This window comes from Kryptolebias marmoratus, linkage group LG16 (genome assembly GCF_001649575.2).
Source record: "Kryptolebias marmoratus isolate JLee-2015 linkage group LG16, ASM164957v2, whole genome shotgun sequence".
Taxonomy (NCBI): domain Eukaryota; kingdom Metazoa; phylum Chordata; class Actinopteri; order Cyprinodontiformes; family Rivulidae; genus Kryptolebias; species Kryptolebias marmoratus.
In genome coordinates this window covers 20,749,460-20,764,026 of record NC_051445.1, presented here as the reverse complement: position 1 = coordinate 20,764,026, position 14,567 = coordinate 20,749,460, and the positions used below count along the sequence as shown (strand labels likewise).

The 14,567-nt window shown below is 40.4% G+C and overlaps 3 protein-coding genes across 6 annotated transcripts in view; 1 reads left to right on the top strand and 2 right to left on the bottom strand.

The window, feature by feature from the left end:
* LOC108232195 overlaps nucleotides 1-2,091 on the bottom strand; it is a 12,546-nt gene extending 10,455 nt beyond the window's left edge. The window contains exon 1 of the mRNA XM_017409815.3: nucleotides 1,936-2,091. The gene's annotated coding sequence lies outside the window, so the exon portion shown is untranslated. The remainder of the gene's footprint in view (nucleotides 1-1,935) is intronic.
* Nucleotides 2,054-7,723, top strand: LOC108232235 (B-cell receptor CD22-like). 3 transcript variants are annotated; one of them, XM_037980421.1, is made up of 8 exons: nucleotides 2,054-2,397; nucleotides 3,381-4,202; nucleotides 5,126-5,401; nucleotides 5,493-5,711; nucleotides 5,808-6,095; nucleotides 6,679-6,757; nucleotides 6,886-6,922; nucleotides 7,011-7,722. In XM_037980421.1, exons 2-8 carry the CDS (start codon nucleotides 4,142-4,144, stop codon nucleotides 7,053-7,055), a joined length of 1,005 nt encoding a protein of 334 aa, XP_037836349.1. In that variant the 5' UTR covers nucleotides 2,054-2,397; nucleotides 3,381-4,141; the 3' UTR covers nucleotides 7,056-7,722. The 3 variants fall into 3 exon arrangements, with proteins under 3 accessions (XP_037836349.1, XP_017265354.2, XP_024860354.1); XM_017409865.3 differs by lacking the exon at nucleotides 3,381-4,202 and having other exon boundaries at nucleotides 7,011-7,723; XM_025004586.2 differs by having other exon boundaries at nucleotides 2,054-4,202.
* A 1,919-nt stretch (nucleotides 7,724-9,642) lies between these two features.
* LOC108232208 (B-cell receptor CD22) lies at nucleotides 9,643-14,455 on the bottom strand. Of its 2 annotated transcripts, XM_017409832.3 has the most exons (9): nucleotides 14,251-14,455; nucleotides 13,819-14,035; nucleotides 13,567-13,709; nucleotides 13,273-13,340; nucleotides 12,983-13,188; nucleotides 11,298-11,561; nucleotides 10,853-11,164; nucleotides 10,531-10,633; nucleotides 9,643-9,821 (listed from the first exon to the last, which is right to left on the bottom strand). In XM_017409832.3, exons 2-9 carry the CDS (start codon nucleotides 13,865-13,867, stop codon nucleotides 9,758-9,760), a joined length of 1,209 nt encoding a protein of 402 aa, XP_017265321.1. In that variant the 5' UTR covers nucleotides 13,868-14,035; nucleotides 14,251-14,455; the 3' UTR covers nucleotides 9,643-9,757. The 2 variants fall into 2 exon arrangements, with proteins under 2 accessions (XP_017265321.1, XP_017265322.1); XM_017409833.3 differs by having other exon boundaries at nucleotides 13,587-13,709; nucleotides 13,819-14,455.
* Between the last annotated feature and the right edge of the window lie 112 nt (nucleotides 14,456-14,567).

Sequence of the window (14,567 nt, the reverse complement as noted above, 5' to 3'; positions counted from 1 at the left end):
CTCGTAATCTGGAAACACTGGAATCGCACCTCTCCTTCTCGACGCCGCAACCTCCTTCAGAACCTGTAAGCAAACAAAGACTTTAAGAACCTAGCTACCATCTTGGAACCAGATTGTACCCGAGACTCACCCCGCTCTCCTTATCTTGCAGACTCCTCCAGACTCCGACCACTGTATATAGCTGCACATGTAAATAAACTCACTTACCGTTATTCTCGTCTCCGTGTGTGGTTTTGGTTTTGCTCTCTGGACAGAAACACTCGAGTTCATGACACAAATTAGTTCAACTGTAGCTACAGGCTGAAATTAACTAAACTGTTGCAAAAACAAACAAACAAAATCTACAATTATCAAAACAGTATCTAAAAGCTAAAATTAACATAATAGTAGCTAAAAGCAGGATAGGAAGACAAAGTATGATGAAGCAGATTTAAAAGTCAAATTTCATTTCCCTTGTTTATGAGTTTGTTCTTTTTCTTCGTCCTAAAATGTAAAAATACAGATAAATGTCAAAAATGTACTTTTTTTCTTTCATTTCAGAATGTAACAAACTATTTCTGTATTTGTAGTACTTATATAAAACCTAATAAGTTGCATTATTCCATTGTTTCAAATCTTTAACTTCTTAAAGAAGGTGTTGCAGCTCTGGACAAATTTTATTTAGTGAGAAAAGAGACAGAAAAGGCTGCAGAGCCCTGGTACAGACTATACGATGGACATGCCTATAAGTTTGAAACAATGGAGTTTAACTCATAGATTATTGCCACGGTTTAAACTTTGCATTTCAAAAATGACTAAAGACATTATGTTAACATAAACATGCTTCTGAAAAACACAAAGAAATCACGGTGTTTCATTTTATTTTATTGTATTTTTATTGTCCATCTTTGCCTTTTGCCTGTGTCTGTTTGTTACAAAAGCATCTCATGAACCACCAGGTGAATTTAATGAAAGTCTAACAAAGTAACCACTGAATGTACATCTGATTAATGTTTGCAGTCAGCTTGATTCAAGACGGCTGCCACAGTTATTTCACCTTAGCAAACACAGAAATGACTAAAACTCAATATCTGTAAATATTATATTAATAACATTGGATAAAATTTATTTTTAAGGTTTGACAAAAACAACTACAACTGCATCATTACCTAACATAAGCTGAATTTAGTCTAAAACTCTGGCATAAAAGGCAGCAGTGAAATGTTGTCCTTTAAGAAATGCTAGGCCTTAATTGTTAGCTGTTATTTCAGTAACTTTTAGACAAAAATTCTTGTTTTTTATGTTCTTTTAAAATGTTTGTAAGGCAAGAAAGTACAGAAACTTATATTTGTGACATTTTTGGGCGAAGTTGTCAGTATGTTGGGATATCAAAGCTTATTTTCTGGAGGTCATGGGTTATGTAATTCATTTATTTTGACCTAGCAACGCCTGCGTTCTTGTAATAAACAGACCACAATGAAACAAAAGGAGGTACAGTCAAGATGGCGACGGATTTAAGGTGAAACATCCGTCACTGATTGATGCATTGCTGTTGTCGATCGATACAACAATAACAAGTGACGAAACTGGTTTAAGCACAAGAACCAATCCTTTTCACACCATAATCATCTCATTGTCTTGAGAAAACAAAACGTGTTTTTGTTCAGAAGGGATAAAATTAACTCGTGGTTATTTTGAGGTGGTAAGCTTGCGATCTTGTAAAATCCCATCAAAATAACAAACGCAGGTTCAGCTTTTCTCAGCTTCAGTAAAAATAGGTTTTGTTAATGAAATGAGGTTAAATAAAGAAACCACAGAATAAAGCGGAAAGACCACCTCGGAGCGACATGAAGCTTCCTTATTCCACTAATGAATATGCTATCTTTAGAAAACACGTCCTGCCTATTGCTCTTTTTGCTCTTTTCCAAAATCAGAAGAACAAATTTACGCAAATACCTTGGTTCCTTCTTAGAACTGGTGGGAAGCGGTGTTTACAGTAAAGTGCCGATCTCTGACTCTAACAAGAAAAGAAAGGATCGGAACGAGACACCTGAAGGAATGTGGACATCTTCCTGCTCGACCAGGTGGATTTCTGTGAACAACAAACAGGTCGAGCAGGCCTGAAGTCAGCTGCTGAGGCTGGTCTCTGCTGCTCACTTCCTTTCTCTGTCTCAGGCAAACACAGATAAGTCAGAACCCCAACTCATGACTAACATCAAGATGCCTTCATGGAACTCTGGTTTTCAACGAGTTTTTTCCGATGACAAATCTTGACCTGGTGTTGTGGAAGCAGCATTTGAATCACTTTTTCCCAGCCTGCACGCATTTCATATTTCAGGGCTTTGTTGAAGTTAATGACAGCGGATTCTTGTAACGATCTATTTGGAGAGGAAGGTCACAGCATGACTCAGCTTCATGGTGAGGCATGGTGGCTGTAAACACACTGGCTGCTCTCAGATGCTGAATTCAGACAAAATGGCGCTGAATGCTACTCGCTAGCATGCTAACACTTTGATGCCTGCCACGTTGTTTGGCAGGTTTCTCATCTCTATGTAGCCTGAAGGCAAGGCTGTAAAATAATTATCCCTCACAGCCGAAAGGTGAAGGAGGGCGGTAATGTTTTCACTTGAGTCTGTGTGTTAGCATATCTCTGTTAGCAAAATATCTTGTGAACCACTGGACGGCTTCCAATGAAACTTGCAGAAAGTAATCATCGGCTGGACATCTACAACTGGTCAACTTTAAGAGTCAATCCAATTAAAGATGGCCGCCACAGCTTTTCAACCTTTGATCTCACAGTGAGATTATTCCAACGTTATTTTCAAGGTTTCACCAAAACGGCTGCAGCTCTTGTACTTTCTCATCATAAGCTGATCTTAGCCTTGTGTCCGAGCTTTTGATGGGATTCTGTTGGAAGGTTATGAAGAGTTAATATCTTACCTGTTGTAGATAACACCTTTGAACAGCCTCAGTTTGAAGAATTAGAGTTGAATTCCTGCTCAGACTCTCCATTTTAAGTGAATTGCTCAAACATTTCAAAAGTTCATGCAAAAACTGTTTTCTCAACCTTTATGCTGCCCGTCAGTTTTGCATCACAGGGTTATTTACGTAGAATTCTGTGGTTAACTGTAAGCACAAAGAGCAGCAGCAGCTAGCTGTAGCAACGTCTATGCCTCCAGGTGCATTTCTGTGAGAATAGCTGTGTAATGGAAACCTGATGAAAGCGTGACAGTGAAATTTTTGACGTTCAAGCTTTTTTGAAACAGCAGCAGCACTCCTGTTAGCTCATGCGGTAAATCTGGTCAGAATTCAGTTATTTTCCTCAAACTGAGACCATTCAGAGAACTATCTACCTCAGGTAAGAGCTATTCATTTTATTTACCTGCTTGTTCCTGTTCGAGGTCACGAGGAGCTGGTGCCTATCTCCAGAGGTCGCTGAGCGAGAGGCGGGGTACATCCTGGACAGGTCGTCAGTCCCTCACAAGGCCACGCAGAGACAAACGAGACAAACAACCATTCTCATTCAAACCTAGTGGAAATAAAACAACAACTAAAGTGAGCATAAAAATACACAAATGAAGTGGCAGGGCGATAAAGAAATTCATCTTTCCTGTGAGGATTTATAATTAAAACGCAACAGAGGACAGAGATTTGAAACCTGAAAGTTCTGCGTGTAGCAGAAGTGAAACATGTAGGAGGAAACGCTGTTTTAGTCTTCAGTCCTTCTCTCTGCATCCTCTCATGCTGTATTTGTGGCCAATATGTTTTTTTGAAGTGATTTAATGGAAATAAGTAGGTTTGAGTTGTTAGAAAAAAATAAACTAAGGAAGGGACTGAACCTGAGGAACAAACAAAACACCATTTTCCATTTTATTGTGATTTTTTGCTTCTAAACTCCTATTTCTTATTTCTGCAGCTGTTTTTGATTTGCATCTCTAGCTAACTTTTACTTGCAATTTTCTGTTTTGCTATTGTTCCGTTTTTTTCTGTTACTTCTTTTTAAACCCGATAATACTTTTAAAACCTTATTCTGATGAATCATCATACTGGGTTCAACGAAAAACTTCCTAAACCCTCCCACTGTGAAACAAACTGATTTACATGACATTTGCTTTTAGGGCTGCATATAAATGATCGAGTCTCCAAGTTGTCTTTAAATTTGATGTTTTGTGTTGAACTGCAGAAGATGATTAAGCTTCTGATGCTTTTACTGCTAAAACAAGGTAAGGAGAGGGAACATTAATCATTTAAGTTCAAGTAACTAATGTATTTAGTAGCTAATCTGAAGCAGTTTAAAATGACATTGTGACCTAAATTTATTAGCAAACTCTCCAGGTAAATAAAATCTGAAAAGTTGAGCTGTTCAATATTATTTGAAGTAGAAAAGGGCAGAAGTTGTCAGCTTACTTGTGTCTCTCTGTGTTTTTGAGGAAGCAGCTTTAAGGGAAACTTTTATGTGTTTGAAGTTGATGTTGTTATTAACACTGGAACTGATCTTTTATTCATAAATCCATGAATGATGCTTGTCCTTTCCTGGATGCATTTTTGTTCACAATGTCAGCCGGTTAATCTGAGGGATATTTATATTGCTCGCTGCTGAAAGTGAAAGGGTGATAATAACATCTGCTTGTGTCTGTACGTGTGTGAGAGTGTTTGTTTGTTGTGTTAGCGAAAGATTTCATCAACTAATAGATGGACTTTAATGGAACTTGCAGAAAGTAAGCACTGGATTCACATCTGAAACTAATTCAGTTTTGGAGCCAGCAAAATTTAAGACTCACCACTGCTAATCAACCTTAGCCAACACAAAAGTGGTTACAAATCAGTCAAAGGTAAAGATATTCAGCTAACATTTTGTGTAGTAGTAGCTGAGAGTCATTGCCAACACACACTCTGAGCACTAACGGATCTTGTGAGATGTAGGTTTGACCAAAACAGCTATAACTCCATCCCTTCTCATCATAAGATGATCTTAGTTTAACACTCTGGGGGGGATATGCATTCCTGCAAGGAATACTAAACCTTTCATTTTAGTTGTCTTTAAAATAATAAATAAATAAAAAGCTGGAAAGCAGTTTGCCTCAGGTTCTTCTTCTTCTAATGCCCCCTGAAATTTAATTCGAAGTTGTGTGTTCCGTTCTCCCAGCAGTGGCAACAGGACATAACATAACCTTCGAAAGCCCAGATTTGTGCGCTCTGAGGGGGTCGTCGGTGCAGTTTCGGTGCTTGTATAGCTACCCGGAACAGGAATCCGTCAAAGAGACTGCCTGGTTCAAGGGAGAGTTAATAAATGATATCTGGAAACGCACTAGGCTTTCAGAGCTTCCATCCTTCCAGGATCGTTTCGAGTATCGCGGCGACCTTCAGCACAACTGCAGCCTGGTGCTTCACAGCATACACTCAGTGTATCTCATTGTCACGGGTAAGATAAATCTGCATCAGGTGTCGCTGCTCAGGTGGACTGTTTGTTTTCAGCTTCCTCACAGGTTTGTCTTTACCTGACTGCTGTCCAGGGTTAAATGCCAGTGTGCACCCCAAGAGAGTGAGGGCCGGAGACCACGTGACCCTGGAGTGTAAAACGAAGTGCCAGCTTCCCGTTGTCTGGTTCAAGGATGGACAAACGGTGACAAAATCCACGTTTCAGGCTCAGGCAGAGGATGCTGGGAAATATTCGTGTGCTATTGAAGGACATGAATCAGTGCAATCAGATCCCGTGGTCATGAATGTTTGGTGTAAGCACGCCTATGATGTGTAAAATACCTTTGAATTGTAAAACCAGTGAATAATTTGAAGTACATCGCATCCCAGCGTCTTTATCCTTTAAACAGATTCTCCACTGAACGTGTCTGTTGAGCAGAGTGGTTCTGGCCTTCTGTCTGCGGGCAGCAGCCTGAATCTGACCTGCGACAGCGCCGCCAACCCTGCAGCTGATAACTACACCTGGTACAGGAGGAGTGCTTCCGACTCCGGCCCCCTGATCCAGGTGGGATCAGGACAGGTGCTGTCTTTTTCCTCTTTCAGTGCGTCGGACACCGGAAGCTACATCTGCCGGGCCAGGAACAGCCTGGGAGAAAACGTTTCATCTGGCGTGCAGATGAAACTGGAAGAAGCAAACTGTGAGTATACTGCAGAAGCTAAAGCTTTATCCTTTGAAGACAAGCTTTGTGTAGAAATCTGTGCACTATTGTTTCATCGACACCACATGAATTTGGTTTCTTTGTGAAAGGTGCCTCGTGCCAAAAACTGTAAAGTTGGGAGCAGCTGCAAACAAACCCGTGCTTACATTAAAACCCTGGCTCTAAAAGGGAAAATTCCACTTCTTGGAGGTTTAATTTAAGCCTCAGTTTAATCTTGGAACGGCTCTAAACTTTGTTTAGAAAATCAACTTAGTTTATTTAAAAGTTGAGAAAGTCTGGGACTATTTGTGATTTAGTCTGCATTAGGCAATCAATTGTGCTTCAAATGAAGAGAAAATAGTTTAATTAAGAGAAACCAGCCATGTGTCACATTGAACTAAAAATCTGAATGTAATTACATTTAAATATCTTGTAACTTTAACTTTACTTGACAGTTACTAGTTTAAAACCCCAAATCTTGTAGTTTCTAAAACTCTCTAACCATTAAATATGATTTACAATATGGAAAACTTTGAGTTTGTTAAAAATAAATGTGCACTAATCTTTCCTTTCATACTGACAGACAATCTTTTCATCGTTCTTGGACTTGGGCTCACAGTGATTATCCTGTTCTTTCTTCCACTCATTATTATCTGGGCTTGGTAGGTAATAGTCTTAATCTTGCTGTAGTTTGCTGTGGTTACTTTTGTAAGATGTGTGTGTGTGTGTGTGTGTATGTGGGTGTAATGTGGCTTAAGTGTATAAAAATGTCTTTTTTCTGTGTTTCAAGGAGGCGGCGGCAGTGTAATTCTGCAGCGCCAGAAGAGGTGAGTTGAAGCAGAAACAAGTCCTAGCAGCAAAAAGGATTTAATACCGGTCTCATTAAATGCTTATTTGTGTCTTCTTATTTTTCAGAATCACAGCCATGATTATGAAAATTTCTTTTATCCAAAACACTAACAGTGAACAAAATAAAAACAAAAACAAACTAAACTAACTGGTGATGAACCAGAAACAAACAAGGGAGTGACTGTACTTTTTAATGTAAAGTTTTGGTGCATTAAATATCTGGGGTCGTCTTCCTGTAATTTCACTCGGCTGCATGAAAGTTGACCTGTTTTGGTGCACTAGTGAGAGCCAATGATGAGCAGCTAGTTTTACTATTTCAGTATGAACCTAATGTTTTTTTGTATAAACTTTTTAATGTCAGTTTGTTATATTTACCCAGAATTTGAATAAAAGTCTGAAAACAGTTTCATTTAGAGTTGGGATTGCTTCACTGTGCAGCAGACTATAACCTGCTTAAAACAGGAAATGCTACCACCCTGATACTGAAATACACATTTACAGCATGATAAACGCTTCTTACTGTCACTTTACTAACCTATTTGAGTATGTTATAATATTCATCTCAAGAGTTTAAGGGCCTAAATGAGACTAATTAAGGGCCAAATTTAGGCTTCCAGCATTTCATATACTCACAGAAACAACTTTGGTATAATTAAAAGCAGCATCATTGTGCTTTTTGATAGGCAGAATTTCTCAACCATCAGTGAAACACTAAATTTGCCTAATTCACTTGTCAGTTTTTGAGTGAAATTAATGTTTGTTTGTTTTTTGCTATCAAACAAACATGTTGACTTTAAAAAAAAAATAAAGTTGCCTGAATTTTTCATTTTTACTTTCTACAGCGTGAGTTTTGTAAATTCTGGTCATTCTACAATTTGATGAATAACCTGCATAATAAAAAGCTCCCATGTCAGAGTTTTAGGAGTATAGATTATAATATGTGATTATCTCCTCTTGTTAAAAGTTCAAGGCAGATGCTAAAAATTAAACATTTAATGCATATTGTTTGAAAACAAATACATTTTATTACCTGGTATATGTTTAAATATTAACATTTTAGATGCAATCAGACAAGCACTTAGAAAAAATGGATCATTTCAGATGTAGAATTAGATGAGTCAATTTGAAAAGAGCTGTGATGTTGAAAATGAACACCAGAGGGCATCATTGTTGGCATTGTGAGTGGAGTGATAGTGTTATCAGGCAGTCACTGGAGCATTAGAGAGTCGTTGAAAACAGTGAGTGAAGGTCAGCAGACACACAGGATGCCTTACTAGCACTTGGCAGAGCTTGATAGGAGTCACATTGTAGGTTTGCAGGAAGGTGAATTGCTGTATCTTGCATTTGCCCGACAGGTAGGGTGTTCTGATTTTACAGTGGCTTAATGTTGGATTACAGAACCCTATGACATATGTGCCTGCCATCCAGACACAGGTTTTGGACTCTTTACAACACCACGTGTCATCCTGCAACGTGTCTCGACGACTACAGGTTCGCTGTCTCACATTCAGGCTGCTATTAACACCAGAAACAAAGATGGCTGCATTTGGAATGGTACTGCAACCAGGAGGCATGGACTGATGGCAAGTGGTGTTGCATCGTATTCCGAGATGAATCTCAGTTCGATGTTGCCTGGATGACCATTGTGCACGTATGGTGGCACCAGGTTGAGGTGATCAGTCCTGTCTGTGTTGCTGAGAGTCACACCAGTGTTACTACTGGCATCATGGTGTGGGGAGCCATCAGGTTTGACTTCAGGTCACCTCTGGCAGTTATTTGAAGGAGCCTAATGGCACGTGGTGTGTCGACTCATCAGTGACATCCTGCGTCCACATATCTTCCCCCTCCTGAGACGACACCCTGGTACAGTTTCTAGATCAAGTTGATGTCTTCCATGGCCAGCCAGGTCCCCCCATATTTCCCTGGTCAAACTTGTGTGGGATCAGCTTGGACATCAATTCCAACTTGATCTGCTGGATCTTGAGGGTCAGCTACAACAGCTGTAGGCCAACTTGCTTCAGGAGATGATACAACTGCTGTACAACTCTTTTTCACACCAAATCCCCATTTATATCCAGTCACACTTTTGTTGCCTGTGACTGATTATGTGTGTATTTTATTTTCACCCAATCTTGGTTTAAATTGGAGAAAAGGAGATTTCTAAAAATAGACAGAGCGGAAGTACATCTGGTGCATAACTGTATAACTGTGCTCTCATCAGAGTCACTGTCCTCCTGGTTGTTACCCTCCTCCTCTGCTTTTCATGCTCTGGTAAGTATCTGTAAGAAGCTGAAGTTTACTTAAAGAGACAAATATCAGCCAGACTGAAATGACAAGTTTTAATTGAGTCACACTAAGACCATTTCTATCGTATATTTATTTTTTTATCCCTATCAGACTTTCAGTAAGTATCTCTTTCGTGTTTTCTGGTTTCAGCTTTACTAATTTCTCTTGTCTAGACATTGCTTTTACAGAACTTGTGAGAACTCAGCAAAACTCTCTGTGTTTTCTACAGCTCCGGATGTCATCTGTGTTCTGGTCGGGTAATAAGTACTGGAGGATTTCCTGTATTCAAATTCATATCTGTTTTCTGCAACACTTTATCTACAACAACAACAAAAAAATGTAGAAAGAGAGAGAGTGAAAGACACAGAAAGAAAGAAAAAAGATAATAGACAAAGTAAATACAGTACATTGATTTCATCTTAGTTTTTTATTTTTATTTTTATGTATAATAATGAAAATATCTATTAATTATTTTTTTCTGAGAGTGATGTGCTGTAGATATCCAAAATAACTCCTGGTTTGGGTCATTAGGCGTCTGTGGCAGTTGTCTCAGTGAGGATGTATGACTGATTTCTTGTTGTCTTTTGTTTCCTAAAAGCAGAAAAACACCAACATTTACATATTTTAAGTTTTAAAAAAAGACATTTTATAACCCTTGGTAGCTACACACTTTGTATGAATAGCTATGTTATTCTGTTGTGAAGGAAGATCAGAGTAAATCTGACAGCAATAAACAAAGAAATGCACAAATTTTATAACATAAATAAATTGAAGGCTTAGCATTCTTGGAAGGAATGCATATCACCCACCACCTTTAATGCCAGCATTTTAAGCTAATATCATCTTTTGTTGGAAAAAAGAAGGAATTATAACCTTTTACTGTAGGCCAAATCTACAAAAAATATGTTATGCAACATTTCACATAATATTTCAACATCTTGTGCAAGTTTTTCATCTATGTCAATTGGAGTATGAGCCTCAGCTACTACAACTTCAAATTTCAGCTCAATATCTATAAAACTGATCGAGTTACAGCCATTTTTGTGTCTGCTAAGGTCGCATAGCTGTGGCCGCCATCTTGAGTTGGGTTGACTTCAAAAGCTACTCAGTTGTAGATTTACATCCAGTGATTACTTTGTGAAGGTTTTACTAAAATCCATCAAGCAGTTTATGAGATATTTTTCTAACAGACAGACAAACTTACACATGGACAATGTCATAATTGCCCACCTTTTGCATTTCAGTGGTAGGCGACAAAAAAAACACAATAAGAATGTAACTATAGTTACGAAGAGCTCACCTTGTTACCAGAAAGGCGACTAAGGCCAAAATGACTACGAGGATGCCAGCAGTCACTCCAATAAGCACCACTTTGCTTTGTGAAGAGTCAGACGGCGTTGTTGCTGTAAAGAACAGAAATGTTAGGAGGCGATATTTAAGTAATACATCACTGGAAATATAGGGAGGAGGGAGTTTGGCATGCAGCAATACAAAGAGCTGAATCCATGGCGGTTCATGTTGTGTTGTACGAGATTACAGTTTTACAGACAAATTCACCAACAAAGTCTGGATTCTCTCTGTACTTCTGTCCAATATGGATGTGACACTCATCATTTACGTACCTCTAGAAGCTCGGAGAGTCACATTGGAAATCTGGAACCCGTGTTCGTTTTGTGCGACGCAGCAGTGCTGTCCCGGTTCCTCCGTGGTGAGGTTGGCACTGCTGAGTGTCGAGCCTCTTCCTGTCGGTGCAGCTGACGTTCGTCTTCCCTGATGGGAGCTTCTGTCCGCTGTCGGGGCACAAGCTGTAGCCTGGTACCACGTGTACGTGTGCACGGGCGGGTTAGCATCGCTGCTGCAGGTCAGAGTCGCAGGGACCTCGTACGTCGGCCCCCCGGCGGGCCCGACAGAGACGGCAAGGTTTCGAGGAGGGTCTGCAGGTAAGGCATATATTAAAACTATCATGTAATGTCAAATACTCTGAGATTCTGTGAAAAAAATGGATTCAATCTTAACCATCAGTTTTGGCAGTGGAGATGATATAATTCAGGGTTAAGTCTGACTTACACTGAACATCAACGACCAGCATGGTTGAGTTCTGCACTTTATCTCCGTCCTGCATCTGACAGAAGTAGCTCCCAGAATCACGGGACGTAACCTCGCTGGTATTCCACACCTGTCCAGCATGGATTAAAGTGGTACCCGTGCTCTTGTACCACCTGAAGCTGGCCTGTGAGCGGGCTGCAGGGCTGCAGCAGGCCAGGCGTAAGGCTGCGCCCTCGGAGAGGACCCTGGACGGACCTGCTGACACTGCAACTGCTCCGGGGCTTTCTGTGGAAAGCAAGGGTTAAAAGAACGATTTCTACTGGAGCTGTGGAAAAACAAACGTTCAATAAAGGCTTCTTAAAGGAAAGAAACTGAAAGTGTTCTTGTTGTTAAATCCATCTCATCATGAACTTGCGAAAATAGGTGAGAGAAGACAACAAGTACATTCTCACAAAGGGCCCCTGGTGGTCTGGTGCACTTCTATTTTGAGGAGTAAGTTTGCATCAGTTTTCTTACTTTCTGGTGCGTTTGGAGGTTTGTTAGTGGTTTTGTTTCTTGCAGCACATTTCTTTTTGCTTCTGTCTTTTTTGTGTGATTGCACCATTTTTTTGCCTCATTCTTTCTTTACATTTGTTTTGGAGTTTGCATCATTCATGTGTTTGAGGTGCTCGTTGTCGTTTGCTGTGCGTTTGCACCTGTCAGCCATCGTGGCTGGCAGACTAGAATAGATGCCTCTGATTGGTGAGTGGATACGCCAAAGGCAAATCAAAATGAAATTAAAAAAACAAAACAAAAACACTAAGACTATGACTCAGCTCAGATTTAACTGTATTAAAACAGTCCACCACTCGTTGCCAAAATGAGTCAACAGTCTGTGTGTCTAACAGGCAGAGAAGATCTGCTTTTAGGTTTATGTTTTAATGCTTTAAATTGCTCTGAGTCACCTTGTTTTTTCACAGTAAACTCGCCCCACTTTGCTGCAGTAGAACACATTTCAGAATTTGGTTTCAGAAAAGAAACATGTGTTTTAGTGAGCTAATGCAGGTTGTCCAAAGTCTATATTAATGCCATCATTACTGCCTGTGGTGAGTTTCAGTTCCACTTCCCAAAAATAGCCCATCAAAGCAAAGCTTGCACAAGGGAAACAGTTATCAACAAATGCCACAGAACTCAAACAACACGCATGTAAAACATTTGCGAAGAAATTAAAAATCGGACTAAAACGTTTTCCTTCTGTTCGATTCCTGGATAATAACAGCCACCTACTAATATCCATGCTTTTGTAGAAAAGAATTTTAAACCCAGAAGGATTGCTTCAGACAAGAAAAACAGCAGAAAGACAGTGAAGTAACAGATGAAGAAGCTTTGTGTTGACAGAGGAAGACTGACCAACAGAGGCATAAAGCAACAGACACTGAAATACTGACCTGAAAAACAAAGTGACACTGAATGAGGCAACGAATGGCACAACAAATGAAAAAAAAGGAGCCATGATAAAAAGAAAAAAAAAAAAGACTGTGGTTTTGTGGTTTATGACAATAATTTCAGAAATCCAGGCTCTGGTTATGAAAAAGACCCACAGCAAATAAACAGCATTGTTTTTTTTGCTTTTATTGATCACTTTTGTTAAGTTTATTGCATTTTTCCTTTCCTGGTACTGGTAACAGAAGAAGAAGGACACTTTGGATCACTGGTAACATTCTCACCTGCCACTAGGAGCTGAACGCCCCTCTGTGCTGGCATCTTCTCAGTCGGATGGTCGGTGATCAGGTAGAACACGTAGGTTCCACTGTCTGACTGTCTGAGCTCAGAGATCCTCAGGGAGCAGTTCTTTGTGCCCGGTTCTCCCAGGTACTGCACCCGCTTCTGATAGGATGGATCTGGGAAGATGCCGGCGCTGTGGAACACGTATCTGACACGGACAAACAAACTTAAATACTTTCACACAGCCTTTGCTTCCGATTGTTACATCTCTGCCGAGAATCCTGAATAATACCTTTGGGTGATGCACCGACTGTCTTCAAGACACCACATCTTGTACTCTTGTCCTTCACTTCCTCCTGCCTAACAAAGAACAGTGAGTTAAATTCTGCTCAACACTAATAGTCTAATTAATACATTAATCTGGTAGTTTACATATATAGTTTATTCTGTTAGAGCCTGTCATCTCGGTGGTGGTGTTCACTTTAATTCCAAGCCCACAGTTGCAGATGGCAGAGAAAGTTCTCTCTTTCTGAGCACCCTGCAGGATCCCTGACTGCGACTAACAATGGCTTCTTTATGCGAGTACCTGTGCGGAGAGCTGCCCACCTCTCCTGGTGTCATTGGAGCTCAGTGGGTAGTCATAGGAACAGGGGAGGACCACTGACGAACCAACCACAGCACAAACAGGACCGGAGGGGACATGAACCGACCAGTCGCTGGCAAGAACACCTGGAGACGGAGGACGTGCGCACAGTTACAAAGGGGTAGAACATCTTGGACGTCCATCCAGATTAGTTAGTGCGGAGGTGAAAGCTGCAGGATAAATGGAAGTTTTTACCTCTCATGTAAAGTGTGATAATCAGCCAGCAGCTGTGTTGGTGAGCCATCCTTCCACCTTTATCGGTGCCTTCAGTTGTTGTCCTTTGACCCCTTAACCTCAGTCAGGTGTCCCCTCCCTCCCCCCTCACCTGTCCTCTTCTCCGCTCTTCTAGTCTTCCAATCTGTCCTCCTCAGACCTCTCTGTTCAAGTCAGGGATGTGTCTATTTGTGTTCCTCTGCAGCAAAGAATTGTTGGTGAACTAGTTCAGCTTCCTCTTTATTTTCTCTGACAAGGAACTTGAGGGATGTCATGTTATAGAGGGAGGTTGCCTCATTAAAGTGGAAATGAATTAGCTTTTTTTTTTTAAATTATTTTTCTGACTCTCGGTGTATGAATGATGCAGCACACCTTCTGGGAGTTTCAATAAAATAAAATAATAATAAAAAATACCTGCTGTTCACTAGTTTGCACTGTGTGAGCGTGTTTTGCTCCCAGGTAGGACGGCGTGTTCGCCTCCAGCAGGGGACGTCGGATACTTCAAAGACACCGCTCGCGCCCTCTTTTGTCCACTCAGAAACCGTGACGTCACCTGCGCCCCTCTAGTGCGCAGCTGACCGACTCTGAAGGACCAGAAAAAAAAAACAAAACTGCGACGAACTTCTGACTAAACTTGCACTAAGTTAGTTGAACCATCTCCAGACGGCCAAATGTTGCTCTCGTTCCAGTTAAAAGCGGCCGCAGGTGGTTTTGGTTGATAAAAAAAAGCA

Bases quoted from the DNA above. Each gene is read 5' to 3' on its own strand.
- LOC108232235 (XM_017409865.3), top strand. From the start codon at position 2,334: ATGACAGCGGATTCTTGTAACGATCTATTTGGAGAGGAAGGTCACAGC. The intron at 2,398-5,125 runs GTGAGGCATGGT...CCGTTCTCCCAG, and splicing joins CAGCATGACTCAGCTTCATG to CAGTGGCAACAGGACATAAC. The intron at 5,712-5,807 runs GTAAGCACGCCT...TCCTTTAAACAG, and splicing joins CGTGGTCATGAATGTTTGGT to ATTCTCCACTGAACGTGTCT.
- LOC108232208 (XM_017409832.3), bottom strand. From the start codon at position 13,867: ATGGCTCACCAACACAGCTGCTGGCTGATTATCACACTTTACATGAGA. The intron at 13,710-13,818 runs GTAAAAACTTCC...CTCCGTCTCCAG, and splicing joins TATCACACTTTACATGAGAG to GTGTTCTTGCCAGCGACTGG. The intron at 13,341-13,566 runs GTACTCGCATAA...GTTCTTTGTTAG, and splicing joins GTGGGCAGCTCTCCGCACAG to GCAGGAGGAAGTGAAGGACA.